General features: G+C 36.0%; 1 protein-coding gene across 1 annotated transcript; it reads right to left on the bottom strand.

Annotated features, from left to right (window-relative positions):
• Nucleotides 1-9,905: 9,905 nt before the first annotated feature.
• LOC103428814 (wall-associated receptor kinase-like 9) lies at nt 9,906-13,514 on the bottom strand. Its single transcript, XM_008366928.4, has 3 exons — nt 12,527-13,514; nt 12,278-12,442; nt 9,906-11,211 (listed from the first exon to the last, which is right to left on the bottom strand). Exons 1-3 carry the CDS (start codon nt 12,858-12,860, stop codon nt 9,989-9,991), a joined length of 1,722 nt encoding a protein of 573 aa, XP_008365150.3. The 5' UTR covers nt 12,861-13,514; the 3' UTR covers nt 9,906-9,988.
• Nucleotides 13,515-18,443: the final 4,929 nt, after the last annotated feature.

Raw genomic sequence — 18,443 nt, forward strand, 5'->3', positions numbered from 1 at the left:
TAAATGGTTTTCTAATTATGGTTAGGTGCATCGAGTGGGAGTAACACCATCCTTGTTAACTCAAGCGGCTTCCGGACAAAAGAAGACTTATGAGTGGACCCCTTCATAACTTGCATGGTTTTGTAAAATGTTAGGTTTGCATGCATTATAATTCTCATAAAATAAGCATGTTTTCAATTATGTTTTATGAATCCTATATCCATGCTTTTGAAATATTAGGATTTATCGAAATCATGTTTACTAAAGGATATGAATGATCGGATTCTCATATATGAAATTCTATGGCTTTATTCGACGTAGTTTTGAGATATGTTTTGGGTATATATCTAACGGGTTATCATACAACACATCCACACAACACGGGTATTAGATGTCTATGGCCATAGGACACAGTGATGAGGAGGAGTGAGATATATATATTATACCCCCAGCTTCACTGCCGAAAGCAGTGTTGGTGTGTGATGTTATAGATTCTTCTCTGGCGTAACCCGTAGTCGTACAGCTTCACCTTTGGGTGATGGGGCCTACCATGTTTCTTCACTGGCGTAACCCAGTGTCATACAGTTTCACCTTCAGGTGATGGACAGGTACTGCCTTCGGGTGAGTATGATACCCATAGAGACTATAATATTATTGAGATTTATGGATTTGTCTTCGGGCGGTGATAGTACCAGTGTTGAACATTTGTTTTTACGTACATGTTTTATGGACGTATTTCATAGCATATTGGAGTTTTCAGAAAACCTATTATGTAGTATTATACATGTTTTCAAAACAGGGAGGTTATTATGTTCATAAAGGAAATGATTTTCTTATTATTAGTATTATTATAAAGTTTGGTCCACTCACCTTTTCTGTTTTGCGCCCCCTTAGGGTTTAGATTCACGGCACATGACCCCGGCGTCAGGACCCTTCTGCGTAGTTATTCTCAAGTCTTCTTCGGATAGGTATTATTCCTTCGTATACTTTCCTATAAATTCTTCCATATGATTCTTAGTAATTGTATGCTCTAAACAAGTTCTTGCACTAGTATTTTCTTTTTAAGTACATAATTTTATTCATAGGCATGTTTAAAAATGGCTTCGCCACCTCGGGTAGGCCTGGCAAACGGGTCGTGTCTGTCGTGTTCGTGTCGTTTTCGTGTAACACCTGTTATCTTAACGGGTCGTGTCGTGTCACACCTGTTATCTTAACGGGTCCTTAACAGGTCGGGTCACTTTACCCAACGGGTAAAGTGACCCGACCCATTATGACCCGTTAAGAAAAATATATTTTTTTCTTAAATTTGCACATACCACATATTACCATATAAATATTACTTCAAAACATTAAAACATATTTGTCATTTAAGTAATACATCTACACTAAAAAAATAAGAGCCTAATAAAAAAACATTCATACACTAGTCTATTACAAAATATTAAATGTGCAAGGATATGCAAAATGAAAGAGTTTTTGTTTTATAACCATCGAAAAGTTTTGTCTCATTACTTGATCTCTGAATGTTTGTTTTTTGTGATTTTTGGTGTATGCGATCTCGAAGCATATACAAACAGATTTTTTAAATGGGTTTTGGACCAACTTGTAGAAAGCTCTCTGTTTTGTGTATTGGTTATTCAGTTTCTGGCTTTTAATTTTTGCCGTTGTGGAATGCCAAAGACATTGAAAGAGTTACTGAATTACCAGTTGTTATTTCTGTTTTACTAATGCTTTGGGGTAATGTGTGAATTGAATTCTGTTGTTTAAACTAATACGTGTTAATCACTTTCGTGTACCGTACAGAACCCCCCTTCTTCCGCGCTTCCGTATGATTTCTTCATCTGAAACCTGCAATCCAAAAAATAAACTTGAGGATTTACACAAGTCGGTGAGTATTTCCCCAACTCTTTATTCAACTTATGTTTTTTTATTCCATTTTTTTTTTGGAGTTTTAATGAAAAGGGCTTAGGGCAACTTTTTCTTAATAAAAAACCATTAACAACTTTTATTTAATGAAAAGGGCTTGACATTTAATGAAAATGACACAAGTCATACAACAGGCCAAAAAAAAAACAAAAGACCCACGGGCTGAAGCAAAGCCCAGCATGCAACATCAATTTTTTCTTCCAGCTTTGTCCCTGACAGATGTTAACCAAAATCTGTTAATATAACTTCATATTATTTACGAAATTGCCATCGAACCCAAAAGTCAAATAAAAAAAAAACTAATTCATTTTCAACTTTTTTTTTTCCTGAAACGGTTGCAATCATTCCACCAATTGAAAACCCATATCATGACAATTTTTATTCCCAATTTGATAATTTATTTTAACATTTGCTCTAAAGCTGGCAACCCACTTTTGTTACTTGAGAATAGCTAGAACAAAATAACCATTCACTAGACCATAACTGCCATAGATCTATAATTAACTTTTTTTATTTACAGGTCATGTTTAACATTCTTTAGGAATAAAAATTGCCATGTTGTTTATTCCAAATATTTATTCACCTTTGACCCGAGCTTTACTGAAAAAGGTTTTTTCACACTTTTTATTAACCAAAAATCATTTACTAACTTTATTTAATAAAAAGGACTTAAACTTTAATGAATAATGACAAAAACTAGAAAGAACAACCAAAACAAGGAAGCCTCACGTGCAAAATAAGAAATTCATTTTGCATCCATGCCCCTGCCTTCCGTCAGCCCACTTTTGTTAGAATTAAATTTTCATTTATTTACAAATATGCAATTTTCTAGAGGATTCGTCAAAAATAAATAAATAAAAAAAACTTTTGCCAGTCGATACCAATTAACCCCCAACATAATTAAGTATCTCCAATTCCTCGCCTCGCCTCTCATCAAATAAATTCAAAAAAATTTAAATTCCACAAATCACTACACAATAATGAACTTTAGATTGGAAAATGACATAATTTCACGGAGTGTATCACATTGCACATTCACTTGTATAATCCAAACTTCTACACAAATCACTACAAAATAATGAAGGTTAAAGGAAGATTTCTTGGATCAGTGAAACTTAAAGTGCGAGACTCACATCAACATTTATGATTATGTTTTTTTTTTATTATGTTTGGTCTGAATTATGTTTGAAAACTAGTTTATGATTATGTTTGGTCTGAATTATGTTTGGAAGTCTCATGCAATTGCCTTGGATCTATCTCATTATAAAATTGAACTCTTGTGTGTGTGTGTGTGTGTGTGTGTGTGTGTGTGTGTGTGTGTAGTGTTCCATTTGAGAAATAATCAGTGTTTAGTTTTACAAAACAGTGATAGTACTAGTGTTCTGTTTAATAAATAGTCAGTGTTAGAGTGATAGTACTAGTATTCCGTTTAATAAATAGTCAATGTTTAGTTTACGAAACAGTGATAGTACTAGTGTTCCGTTTGATAAATAGTTAGTGTTTAGTTTACAAAACAGTGATAATACTAGTGTTCATTTGATAAATAATCAATGTTTAGTTTACGAAACAGTGATAGTACTAGTGTTCCGTTTAAGAAATAATCAGTGTTTAGTTTACGAAACAGTGATAGTACTAGTGTTCGGTTTTAGAAATAGTCAGTGCTTAGTTTACTAGTGTTCGGTTTTAGAAATAGTCAGTGTTTAGTTTACTAGTGTTCAGTTTTAGAAATAGTCAGTGTTTAGTTTACGAAACAGTGATAGTACTGTTGTTCGTTTGATAAATAGTCAGTGTTTAGTTTACGAAATAGTGATAGTACTGTTGTTCGATTGATAAATAGTCAGTGTTTAATTTACGAAATAGTGATAGTACTATTGTTCCGTTTAAGAAATAGTCAGTTTTTAGTTTACGAAACAGTGATAGTACTATTGTTCGTTTGATCAATAGTCAATGTTTAGTTTACGAAACAATGATAGTACTAGTGTTCCGTTTAAGAAATAGTCAGTGTTTAGTTTACGAAACAATGATAATACTAGTGTTCCGTTTGAGAAATAATCAGTGTTTTGTTTACGAAACAGTGATAGTACTAGTGTTCCGTTTAATAAATAGTCAGTGTTTAATTTACGAAACAGTGATAGTACTAGTGTTCTGTTTAAGAATTAGTCAATGTTTAGTTTACGAAACAGTGATAGTACTATTGTTCGTTTAATAAATAGTCAGTGTTTAGTTTACGAAACAATGATAGTACTAGTGTTCCGTTTAAAAAATAGTCAGTATTTAGTTTACGAAATAGTGATAGTACTAGTTCCGTTTAATAAATAGTCAGTGTTTAGTTTACGAAACAGTGATAGTACTAGTGAATCAAAGACTCTTAATATGGTGATTCGAAAAAATGGTGAATTCGAATGGAATTGAAAATGAAAATAGAGATTAGGAAGCAACGAACAATTCAACTTGTGATACGAAAGCACTCCATACTCAAGCTGTAAAGGGCTGCAAAGAAGAGACCACCGAAATAGTGGCAATATGAAAAGAAAATTTACAAAACGAAAACATAATACTAAGAATAATTGACAAGGAACAAAAACCAAAGTTGAGATGAATTGAGCTACAAGGAAAGCACTTCACCCTTGCAATTTTCCAAGATAGTTAAAAGATAAAATGTGCGCATGCATCATTGAGAGGGTTCTCGAATATACTATTCTTAAACTGAACATTATATTATTACTATTTCTTAAACTGAACCTAGAACTGAGCACGAGTACTATCATTATTTCTTAAACTGAACATGCATGAAACAAAAACACAATTACAGGGCACCTACAGATACAACAATAACACCACATAAATTTTCATGCACAAATCCATGATTTTTATTCACAAAAGGATGTCAAACCTTCCAAAAACACATGTGTGCTCAGATTATAGTCAGTGCAGTCAAATGTAATTTCTCAAACCAGACTAGACATTGAATCTACATCATAGATATAGTCGCCTAAAACCACTGCCCTACCGGAAATACCAAAAAACCTGTTGGGTTTAGATACACAATGCCACTTTTTCTCATGCACATGATAGGCAAATAATCTGTTGCTAATCGAAACCAAAATATGACCGCTGCAGACTGCATAACCAGCTACAGTGTCATGTAAATTATGACGAAGATCGGGGGGAATTCTTGGCAGATCTTTCCAAGTGTCAGAACCGAGATGATAACACTGAAAGGGGCTCGACAGCTCCCCATGGACCCTTGGCTGTGCAAGGTAATAACGGTTGTCATAGGCAGAAATGAGAGCTCCACATGGTTCCAGTGAATCGGGGGCCTTGAATTTCTCCATATGGTTCCAGTGAATCGGGGGCCTTGAATTTACCTGTTAACTTGTGATGAGGGTCAAAAGTACGTCCCATAGACAACCACTTGGTGGAGGTGCCTGTTCCCAAATCGCTTTCCCATACAGGCAACAACATATATAACTTCCACTTGAACCAATGACTTAACAAGACACGACCTGAGGGGAAAATCCAACTGTATCTACCATTGTCTTGATCACCATGCTTGCCACAATCACCACCGCCGTTGGGTTGTGATACTTGATATAACTCAGCTTCCCCATTTTTATTCGTGAAACAATCCACTAATACAAAAACAGATTTAGTATCCATGAACACGAAGATGGAACAGGTTTTTACACGAAGATGGAACATATTTAGTATCCTAATTTAGTTGGATTACATAATATCAACTAAAATGGAAAATGTTTTTACAGAATAATTCTTGAAAAATAAATAAAAAAAAAACAAAGAGGAAGAAGAATTACATAATATCAATCCTAATTTAGCAACGGTTTGAGAATTTTGAGTACCTTTTTGTTGATTGATGAGGCTTCGATCGGAATCGGACTTTGAATTGGGGATTTTAGAGAGGGAAGAAGGTGAGCGGAGAGAGAGGGAGAGAGGAGGTGGACGGGAATTAGGGTGTCGAGTGTGAAAATAGATAGCAATTGGATCAATTTGTACGGGAAACGACCTACATGGGCGCAATCGCGTAGTACTTGGAGAAATTTGAAATGGAGGATCAGATGTATATCCATTACATACTTCTTTTGAATGGGCATAGTATGGAAACGACCTCCATGGGCGCAATCGCGTAGAGCTTAGCAACGACATTCGTCAAACCTAACGTTGGAGCAAGACTGATGTTACGGGGTAAAACCGGTAGTTCGATAAATTATTTTGTTTGGGCTAATCTTAATGGGCTGGTTTGACATTAGGTTTTGTCCTAACCATTAAATAAAACTATTAGCTGGTTTTTGGTTAAAATTCAAAATATTGAAGCCTTTTTTATTAGTTTCCTTTCTTTTTTCCATCTTTACTTCTCTGTCCTTAGGTACCTTCCATACGATCACTCTCTCACTCTCTCAGATATTGCAATGAGGAAGAACACGCACTCACTCTTTTACATCTGAAAAGACAAAAACCCCTGAAATCGCTAGCCTTGAGGAACCATTTGGTAAGCATTTTCCCCGCTTCTCTCTGTCAGATTTTCTGTGTTTTCTTGGTTTTTGGGGGTTTGTTCAAGTTCTTGAGGGACCTGAGTTTCTGTTAAATGACTCTCTGGTTTCCATCTTTGACGCCGTTTGGTTCCGACTGTTTTGTTTTCTTCTTCTTTCCTGTGTTGGTCTGATTTGTGCTTTCGGATAGTCTGATAAATAATTTGTGGTTAATTTTGAAGTTTTTTATATTTTGAGCCGAGCCCTGGTTTCAGATGATTTGTCGGATTAAAATTTTCTGTAAGTGGTTTTACAGCGATTCCTTGGTGGTTAATTTCTTGGTTTCGGATTAAAAGTTTTCTGAAGGTAATTTCTTGGCGGCTTTTGTGTATACTGTAATGAATTGTGGGTGATTATGTTAGTGGCGTTTGTATTTGAGCTTGGGCTTGATGGGGTTTGTTCGTGATGATTGGTTGTTGGTTATGAACTTAGAATCTTGGATTTTGTTTTTTTTGATTTGGTTAATTAAATGGGATTTTGTGTAATGTACTACTACGATTAGTACTTTGTTTTTGGGTGGTGAGAAAATATGAGGAAAATCAATAAACAATTGTTGTGTTCTTTGTTGAATTTATAAGATTTGGAATCTTTATGGAAGAACAAGGAAAAAAATCTGCAAAAAGACAAGATTAGTCAAATTCTCCCACCGTTTCATTTTAAAGGCGTTTACAGCTTTAGGAACCTACTACTTAAATGGGTGTCTTTTGGGAGCTAATGAAATGGACTTGGTCAATTTTATTGATTACCGTCGAAGAAATGGATTGTCAACTGTAGACTCTAAAGCTAAGAAATGTGGCTTTTTCCAAAATTCATGCATGTCCACCATAACTAAATCAAGTAATCCGTTGTGTCCATATCTTTTTCATTCGGACCATAAATGTCTCGGAATACAGTTGGTAGATGCCCAAAACGTGTGCATTTTTCATATTTATCTTGGTTGTGTGAAAAGTTATCGATTTTACATTGTAAATGAAGTGCAATTGTAGTATACTATGGCTGCTTTCAATCACCACACTCTTTTCATTCTTTCCCTTTTTTCAATGGATCAGACAATTTGGTTCTAAGATTAGTACGTACGTAGTTATGTTTTTTTCATCTTGCAGATTTATGAACAAGGATTGGTTATTTCTCTATGGTGATTGTGTGGGTGAAGTCGGTTTCCTTTCTCCACTTTATACTGATTTCATGTAAGTTCATCTATGCCATACAATTGTTTTGGGAGTTCACTGGAATTTAATTCAATTCCTCTGTGTTTCATATTTTTGTTCGCCTCTCATTGCACACTTCCCACTTACAATTGAGATCAAATTGGTATGGTCAGATTTTTCGGGGAAAACCTTTTCTCTTCGTCCCTGCTCTATTTTCATGTATAAATTGTCTCTTTTCTTTTTTACGTTTCAGATAGAAATTATGGGTACTCTATACGGAAAGAAAGTTATCTAGATAAACATGGAAAACGGAAGTGACTACTTGATTTCTATGGCAACTGGAAGTGGTAAGTCCTATATTTGCTTTGTATGACATTTTATTTTTGTTTGATGTGTATAATTTAATGAAATGCCTGCGAAAAACAATTATGTTGCTTGCTTGGTAGACTTTTTCTACTAAATAAAATGTTTGACAAGAAATATTCTGAGCAAAAGATGTCTGCCATTGAGAAATCCTTCTCTTTTCTTTCTTTTTTACGGAGAACTTCTTTGCATGGTTGGCTGCCGTTTCAAACTCTTCTGGTTAGATGAGTTGTACCTGCTTTACTCTTTGTAGATATAACATGAAATTTAGACATACACTTTATGCATGTATAGGTAAAAACTAAAAGAGAGAAATTATCGTTTTTATAGCTTAATCCTAATGCGGTAGTTCCTACTTTTAGGTTCCTTTGTAGTTCTGATGCATTAAAGTTTTAGAACAAACACCAGTGGAAAAATTGTTATATAGCTTTTTGCCTTTTAATTGGTGCTTTGGTTGAACCTGGTGCAGGATTTCTTGCATCTGTCATGACCAGAACCTCACCTTCAATTGAGTATGCCTACATGCCCTTTGATTTGAGTGAAAATTTATGCTCCAAAATAATAAAAGAGTAGCATGGCGTACTATGGTTCATGGACTTTAGGTAGGAACTTGTACCCAAAATCTCATGTTGATTAACGATTACATGAATAACATGCAAGTCATTACTTCATGCACAGTAAACATGAATAACGTATAAGTCATTACTTTATGCAAAGTAAAAACAAAAAACATAAGAAATTTTTAGGATGTGGATGATATAAAGTATCTCCCTTGCACAATGCATTAAAAAGGGTAATGCTAGAGATGCCAAAATTTTAAATCAAATTGTGTAAACCAAATGATGTGGTTGTTGATGATTGAATTATTAATTAAGTGTCGATTAACATGCTTATTCCCATGTAAGCTTCTCTTACTAATTTGTCCGGATAGTCAACAAGAAAAACCCCACGAACCCATATGGGTAAATAAAATTCGTACAAGAAATTAGGAATTACAGAATATGACAACATTGAAAAGTATAAGAACTGCAAGAGTGGACAGGCAGAAGAGCAAAGGCGGAAATTACACGGTGGAATAATGCCAACATTGAATAGTATAACCTTGGAATCGTGGACGAAAGACAAAAGAGGGAATATGCAACCCAAGAGCCGAGGACTGAACCGTGAGGGTGGGGCGGGAAGACTCGGATCGATGTGATACCAAGAAAGAGGTACGCCGTGCATAAGTTTGTGAAGAATAATATAGTGGATCTTTAGCATTCCTTATTGATCTACTAATTAATGAAAAATAAGTCCAAAACAGAAACATATGGCTAATTAGTAATTTTTTATTAATTTATAGCTGATGCTAAAATCTGGGGATTTAGTTCGGTCCGAGGCTAGCTTAGGAACAGGGTAATTCTATAACTTTGACATAGTTTTGTTTGGGGTGGTTTCGTTGAGGGTATAAATCTCATGTCGGGAAATTGAAATCCTTGCACACTCTATCTAAGATGTTGAGACTCTTCCCCTATTGCTTCAAGATCAACGTGCAACACATGTCTTTAGCTTTCAACAAAGCTCATTTCACATATTGCCATATCAAGCCACATTAAGAAACAAAGTTTTTGCTTTAAGCTATAATGGACTTGTAGTTCAGTTGGTTAAGATCATTCAACTCCTGCACTTGAGGTCCCAAGTTCAATTCCGCCTCCCCATTCGCTTGAATGAAGAAAGAAGAAAACCAGAGTTTAATTTGAGCTTGTTATTTTTATTTTTTGCTTATATAACAAAAGCAGGCCAGGTAGAGGATTGGTTAAAGGACAAGTAATTGTTGAGTATGACTTATAGAATCAATTAGCTAATTGATTGTTGATCTGTCAAGATTAGTTTTCTGTTTCAGTTCATATGTGTGGGAAAAAAAATCACCAGTTAATCAGCCTCATTCACTCTAACAGAAGAGTTTAAGAAAAAATGAAAAACCTAAATATATGAAAGTGGAACATTCATTACAATATTTAAAATTTAGAAATATAGGATTATTGTTCACCGTGACTTGAAAGGGAAGAGTGGGATTTCATGCATTTGTGATGAAGCAGCACCACCATCCACTGCAGGCCCTGTATCAGTTGAGCTTGAAATAACATCCCATGGCTCAACTGATTCAGTCCTCACATATTCAACCTCTTCGTAATTCTTTCCACCATGAGAAGTAGCCTTTCCGGCCATTTGAACCCCCTCCAGCTCTGCCGTGACCTCTCTCATTGTAGGGCGTTTTCGTCCACTTAAATTCAAGCACCTCCTTGCAAGGTTAGCAACTATTGCGATATCTGCTTTAGACCCTCCCTTCACAACTTGAGCATCAAGAATGTCAAACAGACGATCTTCCTGCATCGAAATAATGAAGTATGTAGCAAGACTTCTGCCTTGTTCTTGTGACCGGCTAAAAGAAATTGGTTTTTGTCCCGTTAATAGCTCAACAAGGACCACTCCAAAGCTATACACATCACTTTTATCCGTAAATTGGCTTGACTGGAAGTATTCCGGGTCCAAGTAACCAAATGTGCCATGTACAAGTGTGGTAAGGTGAGTTTGGTCAATGGCAACTGATCTTGAAGTTCCAAAATCGGCAACTTTCGCTCTGTATTTTTCATCCAAGAGTATGTTGGTAGACTTGATGTCCCTGTGATAAATGGGAAATGCAGCTGAGGAGTGTAAATAGAAAAGGGCTCCTGCAATTTCTGTGGCAATTCGTAAGCGAATTTCCCATGTAAGTTGAAACTCCTCATTCTGCTCATGGATGTACTGGGAAAGTGTTCCATTCGGAATAAATTCATAAACCAAAAGCGGAACTTCAGTCTCCAAGCAGCAACCCAATAGTTGAACAACATGTCTGTGGTTGATTTGTGAAAGAATTACAACCTCATTGATGAAATCTGAAAGTTGGCTTCCATCAATAATTGTGGACTTTTTTACGGCAACAATTTTACCATCAGCCAACATGCCCTTGTACACGGTACCTTGGCCTCCATGCCCAAGAATTCTATCGACGTTGAAATTGTCGGTAGACTTCTCCAACTCCTTCGACTTGAACAACTTGATTTTCTTCACATTAACTTCACCTGAAGATAATTGTTGCTCTAATAATAAACCACCATTTCGTTTGAAGAAAACTTGCTTGCGTTTTATGTTCTTCCTTTTCTTCAGGACTTTGTGTATCCACCATGCGCTGATAAGCAGTAACAATAGTCCCACGCCCGCACCAAGACCTGCGTAACGTTAAATTGAAGTTTTATAGATTACTCTACGATAACTCACTTCCGCATCGGTACTTTCGAGTCCTCTCGGTGTAGGACTCATTCTTTTATTCATTCAATTTTATATTGTTTTTTTTAGTGTTCTAAATTATATATGTGCTCTCAACACGTTCCTTAAATGCATATTTATTATATTTTAAATTTATAAGTCTTATCTATTTCTTGTAACTAAACGATGAAAAAGATAATAAAAAATAAATAAAAGAAGAGTGGACGATTATCATCAAGATGAGTGGGTGGAAAAAGGGATCACTAGAAACTATATTTTAACTATGGTTAACACTAGAAACTATTTCATGTGTTTATCCAGGATTTTAATCTTTGGTTTACAATTTGAAATTTGTGTTTTTCAAGTTTTTGGCTCAAAAAATTATGCCTAAATGAAATCAGTATTGTTCTATAGTGTATTCGGTATTCATTTCTTCTTAATCATAAATTTAATTAGCTGAATATTAATTACCTTAACACTTTCCTACGTGTTAACTATCAATTTACAAACTTAACAACCCTTCACAAACTCACATTTCAACCAACGTTTTTTGACACCCTAGAGGACAACTTTAACCTTTGAATTACAACTACATTAATTCTTACAATTACTACATTACCAGGTCAAAAATGAACCATCTGTTATCCCTATATGTTTGTACCTTGCTGTAAGTATGATGGATACACATACATGTCTGTAAAACTTTTTACAACTTTTATACATACACTTTTAAAACCCACAGCAATGCGCGGGCACAATTACTAGTTACATTTATGTGCAAGGCGTCCATTCTTTATTAAGAAAACTGTAATACCCTGAAAATTTAAATATATGAATAAGATATTCATAATTATGAATATGCGGAAAGAATCAAGAATTTATATTAATTTATTTGAGTTAGCTTCCATCTTTTGTAAACCCTGGTAGTTATAACCATCTTTTTGTATCACATCCCTAACGAAGTTTGGATTCTTTAAAAACATGTAGAAAAGCATTGAATCACTTGTTACTATATATGTACATTCTTACCAACGACAATTTGGATAACAAAGTTCCGATCAGGGATGCAACCTTCTCCGTCTTTTCTACCATCACCATGGTACCCCTTGTGGCAAGAACAAGCATAATTTCCCTCTGTATTTATACATTTTTGCTTGCATGTATTCAGCTTCGGAACCTTACATTCATCAATGTCTACAAAACAACATATATAATCCATGATCAGAAATTAAGCATGTTATTTTAATTAGTAGTACTAATAAAGTGAAATAGAACTACCATAGCAGTCATTTAGGTATGGATTCCCTTGGTAACCGTCCTTGCACTTGCAGCGATAACCGGATCCGTTCTCGACATCAGAACACATGGTGTTGCCCTGACATGTGTAATTCATGACTTGTTTCTTCTCAATAACGTTGGTGCATGTGTCGTTTCCAACTGACCAATCGAGTACCACCGGAAGGGATGCATTTTTCAAATAATCCGACGACAACATATTGGAGAAGAAGCTGAACTTGCCCTCTTGGACAACGAAGGAAAAACTGCAAGGATTAAAGGAGTACACAGCCGTATGATTATCAAAACTCTCTGCAGTTACATAAAAAAAAGTCATTCCTTTAGGAATGCTTGTTTGACAACAACCGATACCAGTGCAGGAACCATTGGCAACGAATTCAATGCTTCTGCACCTTGTAGTGCACCCACCAGTGTACCCGTAGGTTTCATTTTTGTAGCCTACGATGTACGCATTGGTGTCACAACCAACTGCGACAAACACGTTGTCGGTGTTTGATATAAAGAATTTGGAAAGATCGAGAGAATTGTAGAAGCCTTCAATTGGCCGGCCTGATCTTTCGTAACATTGTACGGCTGTGTATTGGGTAATGTAAAGCTTCCCATCCACGTATATGTTTGTGACTTCAATGAAATCACTCTTTCTAAGAAATGGTTTTGGGGGGTCATAAGTGCGATCACAAGTAATGAGGAAATCCTCATTTAAGTAACAGCCCTTTTTGTACCAAATGGATATGGGATGCTAACATTCCCACATTTGTCTTGACAACCCGGCTTGACTTCTACTTCACTGGGAGGTGGAGGAGGAGAAGGAAGAGGTGGAGAGGCTAATTGTGTTTGGGCTGAAGTGGCTGCTGCTAATAGTACCTCTATTACTATTAGGAGGATGATAGGTTGCAGAAGCACTTTTTGTTTGCTCATGGTCATGGCTTCTAAGTTTTTGTTGTTGAAAAAAATGAGATGTTTTAGTCCTTTTATTGGTAGGGAGGAGGAGGACTTGGAGAGGAAGACTTGGAGGGGAAGACTTGGAGGGGAAGACTTGGAGAGGAGACTTGTGAATTGATTGAGCAAACCTTGGAGAGGATACCTGCCATAACTTAGATATGACGTGTTATTAATTCTTTCCCACAACCCCGTTTTCACGGTTTAGGCTGCTCCCATTTCGCTCGCCGCTACTACGGGAATCGCTTTTGCTTTCTTTTCCTCTGGCTACTAAGATGTTTCAGTTCGCCAGGTTGTCTCTTGCCTGCCCATGGATTAAGCAGCAGTTCGAAAGGTTAACCTATTCGGGAATCTCCGGATCTACGCTTATTTTCAACTCCCCGAAGCATTTCGTCGCTTACTACGCCAAACAAAACAAAACGTAGTTCTACAAGTCATTGCTGGGAATTAAGGTGGTTGAAAGTATCTACCATGACTTTAACTTATGCCTCGGGGGAGCACGATGGCAATCACAAAGTCAAGTAATCGGAGTTATAAGGGGGCTCACTCAGGAATTGATTGGTGATGGAGCACCACCATTGACTATTCCAAACTAGGTTTATGAGTCTTAGAGGACCTACTGATATAAGTTTCTTTCTGTTTGTCCAGGTCAAAATATAAGAACATTCACTAAAATCACTATCCATGCTTCACTATCCATGCTTAAAGACATGACTCGTCGACTCTGTTTAGTCAGCTATACCTGCCAAAGCTGTTGCAATCGTTACCAATGTGTTAGGGTTTCGTTTGGTGTATCGGATTGGAATACTCACTAGACTGGAAGTATGTTTAATGAAGAACTTAATGTAAACATTAAAGTATCCATGTGTTGAAGGTAAAAGATGAAATAGTGTTGAAGGTGAAAGATGAATTAGTCACAAAGTTTGAATAAGAGATTGGAGCAAGTGACCCTTTACCACAATGGTGATGAAATGGGGTTCCACCATAAAATCAATTAGCAATATTGGGAGTAACTCAAGAACATATAAGCTCATAGATAAGTCAATCCATGACCGATGTGAGACAAATTGTCCATACATCATCAACTCTCAACACGCTCCCACACGTGTGGCCAATTTTCAAGCCTACACATGGACAACAATTGGGTGACGCTTGAGCACGTGTGGCCCTTTTGGGCTTTCATACAAGGGACAAGTCGCTCTGATACCATGATGAAATTGAGGTTTCACCATAAAACCAAATGATAATATGAGAATTAGCCTAAGACCATATAAGCCCATAGCTAAGTCAATCCCTCACCGATGTGGGACAAATTGTCCACACATCATCAACTCTCAACAAGTGTTGGAAAGGCATTGAGTCCTTGCATGACAGCGTGGGTTCAAACCCCATCAGTGGCTAATCTAACATTTAATCCAACAAAATCTATTATTTGATAAAAAAAATTAAAATAAAAAAAAAAAGAAGAGAGGGGGATTGGAAATCGATTATGCTAGGCTGATCAACCAAATTAATTAATTTTCTGTTGAGCCAATGTAAATTGTGATGGATTTTATCATCTTGTTTCATTCGTTTTGAAGAATTCAAACCGTGACCTTTATTAAGTCTTTAGTCTAGTAGTTGTTTTCACTTGATTGAAGGATCTCCATGTTTGAACGTAACTAATTGGACTTAACTAATTAATAGTCTTTCCGCACGCGCTCACGTGCATGCGAGATATATTTTTGCATCACGGGCGTTGTAAGCTTCAAAAATGTGTTGCTTTATATAATTCTTATATTTCTTAAGTGATTATTTTATAAATTGTGTGTATGCGCACATCATAACAGTTATTATTTTCTTTTTTCAATCATCTCCTTACAATATCATACCTCATATTTGAAAAATTACAATGTCATACATCATTTTAAGAATTCGTTTCAATGTCATACCTCCATCAATTTTTATGTTAAATACTAACGAAGCTTGAGATTGACCCCACTCTCTAGTCCAAATGCATTAAAAATTTAATTAAATATTAAAAAACTGAAATCATAAATTTATTTAAATATTTTTAATAAAAAAAGTGGGACCCATCCCTACAAACTCATCATCCTCACCAAATTAATCTTTGTAACCAAACACCCACAATCTCCATGCCAATTTCAAACAGAAAACCCCAATTCCCCCTAAACCCTAACCCTAAATTTCAAATTGTTAGCCCCAATCACCACCACTGCCATCGTCCCTAGCCTCCGCTAAGAAGACCCAGCCACTGCTGTGGACCCAAGAGAAGACGGTGCAGCTAAGGAGGGTCGAGCAGAACTCGAGTCAGTGGGAGGATTTGGTGGTGACCGTGGCGACCAGGTGCAGCTACGACTACGGCGAGCCGTCGAAATCCACACGCAATACCGCCACAAGATGGAGAAGCTCCTGTATAGACACCGCACCATGAAGAAGCGCCTCGGACAGAGAACCAATTCCGGCTGGCCCTTCTTCGAGAACCAGAGAACCAATTCCGGCCAGAAAACCAGAGCTCCTCGGGCCATGCCCATCTCTGCTATGGCCATGGAGGAGATGCCACATCAACAAGAAAAAGAAGAAGAGATGGAGAGATTATTCGAAAATGCCTCGTTTTTGCAATGACTGGCGGCAACATCAAAGTTAAAGAGAGGGAGAGAGGCGGTGGGGGACGGCGATGGTGTAGAGTGGAGATGAGAAAGGAAACAGAGAAGTGTAGAGTGGAGTTGGAGCAGAGGAGGATTGTGAGGGTGTTTGGTTACAAAGATTAATTTGGTGAGGATGATGAGTTTGTAGGGGTGGGTTCCACTTTTTTAAATAAAATTTTTTAAATAAATTATGATTTAATTTTCTAATATATAATTAATTTTTAATGCATTTGAACTAAAGAGTGGGGCCCATCTTGAGCCACGTCAGCATTTAATAAGAAAAATTGTATGACATTGAAACAAATTCTTAAGATGAGATAAGACATTGTAATTTTCAAACATGAGATATGATATTGTGGTTCGACTTATAATTGAGGTAATTTTTTGTAATTTACCTTATTTTTTATCTCTACAGTTGAGTTACAACGATTATTATGACCTTGATTTATACTTAATGCACATGCGAGATGTTTTTTTTCAAAGCGTCCCTTAAGACATATTGTGTTAATTGTTTTCTTTCTTATACAAATTTTTACTTTTTGAAAATATAAAATATGAAATTTATTAAACTATTGTATTATGATTCAATTCAAAATTTATTAAACTACTATATTATGATTGAATTCAACAATTGCACATTTACATAATAAGGGCTCACCTCTTATTAAATTAAAGAGATACAAACAACTTTTGAATTAATCTAACATCTCCTTCCACATTGCTTTGACATTTTTATCCTATCTAAGATCCCACCTACGATCAAATAAACTTCTGCATAAAAAAAGGTCATGAGAAGTCTTGCATTGTAGTCCAAGAAACCAACTGAATCAATTTTAGAGATACTTGCAAGCTTTCAGCCAAAAACACGACAATATTATAGGGAACTAGAATTACCTACAGCTGGCATGTTGAGGAAAGCTTTAAATTGAATGCCAACGGCTCTTGGTCATTTTTTCATCTTGACACTGTATGGAAAGCTTACAGCATAATATAATTGAAAAAGTTGCAGAACAATCATGAACTCAAATGGTTGTTGAAGTTTTTTCTTAATTTTCAAACGCTTTAGTTTGTCAAATTCACAATTTGCATTATGCGTACTTCTGCAACAACATAATGCATTACAATTAGAAAATACTGTTGATGCACAAAATCAGTGAGGACTTTGGTATAACATAAAATGTCAAGTTTGTGACCTTTGATAAATCGCTCCAGTCACTAATGTAGATAAATATGTAAATGGATATAGACAGGGGAGCAAACACAAGATGTACGTGGTTCATCCAGATTGGCTACGTCCACGGAGTAGAGAAGTTCTCATTAATTGTGAAGGGTTTACACAAGTACATAGGTTCAAGCTCTCCTTTAGTGAGTACTAGTGAATGATTTAGTACAAATGACATTAGGAAATATTGTGGAAGAATGATCTCCTTTTATAGAAGAGAGTTTCTAGTTTTATTTTGACATTGACACGTGTCGTGTTGTGATTGGCTTCTGATGTTGACACGTGTCGCGATATGATTGGTTTATGATGTCAACACGTATCGCGCTGTGATTGGTCTCCTAGTTGGAGGGAAACTCTTATGGGTCCTTGATGGTATAACGTTGACCGGTGCTCTGTAGTTTCAGGATTGGTCAAGTATAGTACCAACAAATACAATACCCAGTATATGTGAGATCAAATCCATTTGAAGTCATGAAAAAGGAAAACAATTAAAACCTCAACTGTGCTTTTTTAATCATCAACATGAATTTATTTTGACCATCATACGTTCATGCCATTTACTTCCCCTCCATTTTCCACACAGCCATGCTTTTGACTGCAAGAGTACATTTCCCCAAAACTTGTTAGAAAAAATAAGACACAGGTCACCAATAGGTCAAATTTGAAGTTTTAATGAAAAAAAAAAAAAACTTCTACTGATATATTGATAAGGAGAATCAAACACACACATTTGTACCTTCATACCTGATGACATTTAGTGCAATCGCCAATTGCATAGAGAGTTTAATTAAATTCCTAATTTCATTCGGTATATATAAAGACTTACAATGTCCAAGTTCTTGTTATACTTGACCCTATCTTATCTTCGTCCCACTTATTGCCTTTTTGGAGTCTTAATAATATGCACATCATGGTCACCTCGGACCTTATTTGACAACCGTGTTGAAGAAGTTGTCGTATCCTATAGCCAAGGGCTAGGAGTAAATATATTTGTGGTTAGAAAGAAATCAAACTTCATACCAACTGCATAATTAAGAACACAAGCATTATCCCTACTGTGTGTTTTAAAAAAATAAAAAAATAAAAAAAT

The sequence above is a fragment of the Malus domestica genome, chromosome 08, assembly GCF_042453785.1.
Source record: "Malus domestica chromosome 08, GDT2T_hap1".
Taxonomy (NCBI): Eukaryota; Viridiplantae; Streptophyta; class Magnoliopsida; order Rosales; family Rosaceae; genus Malus; species Malus domestica.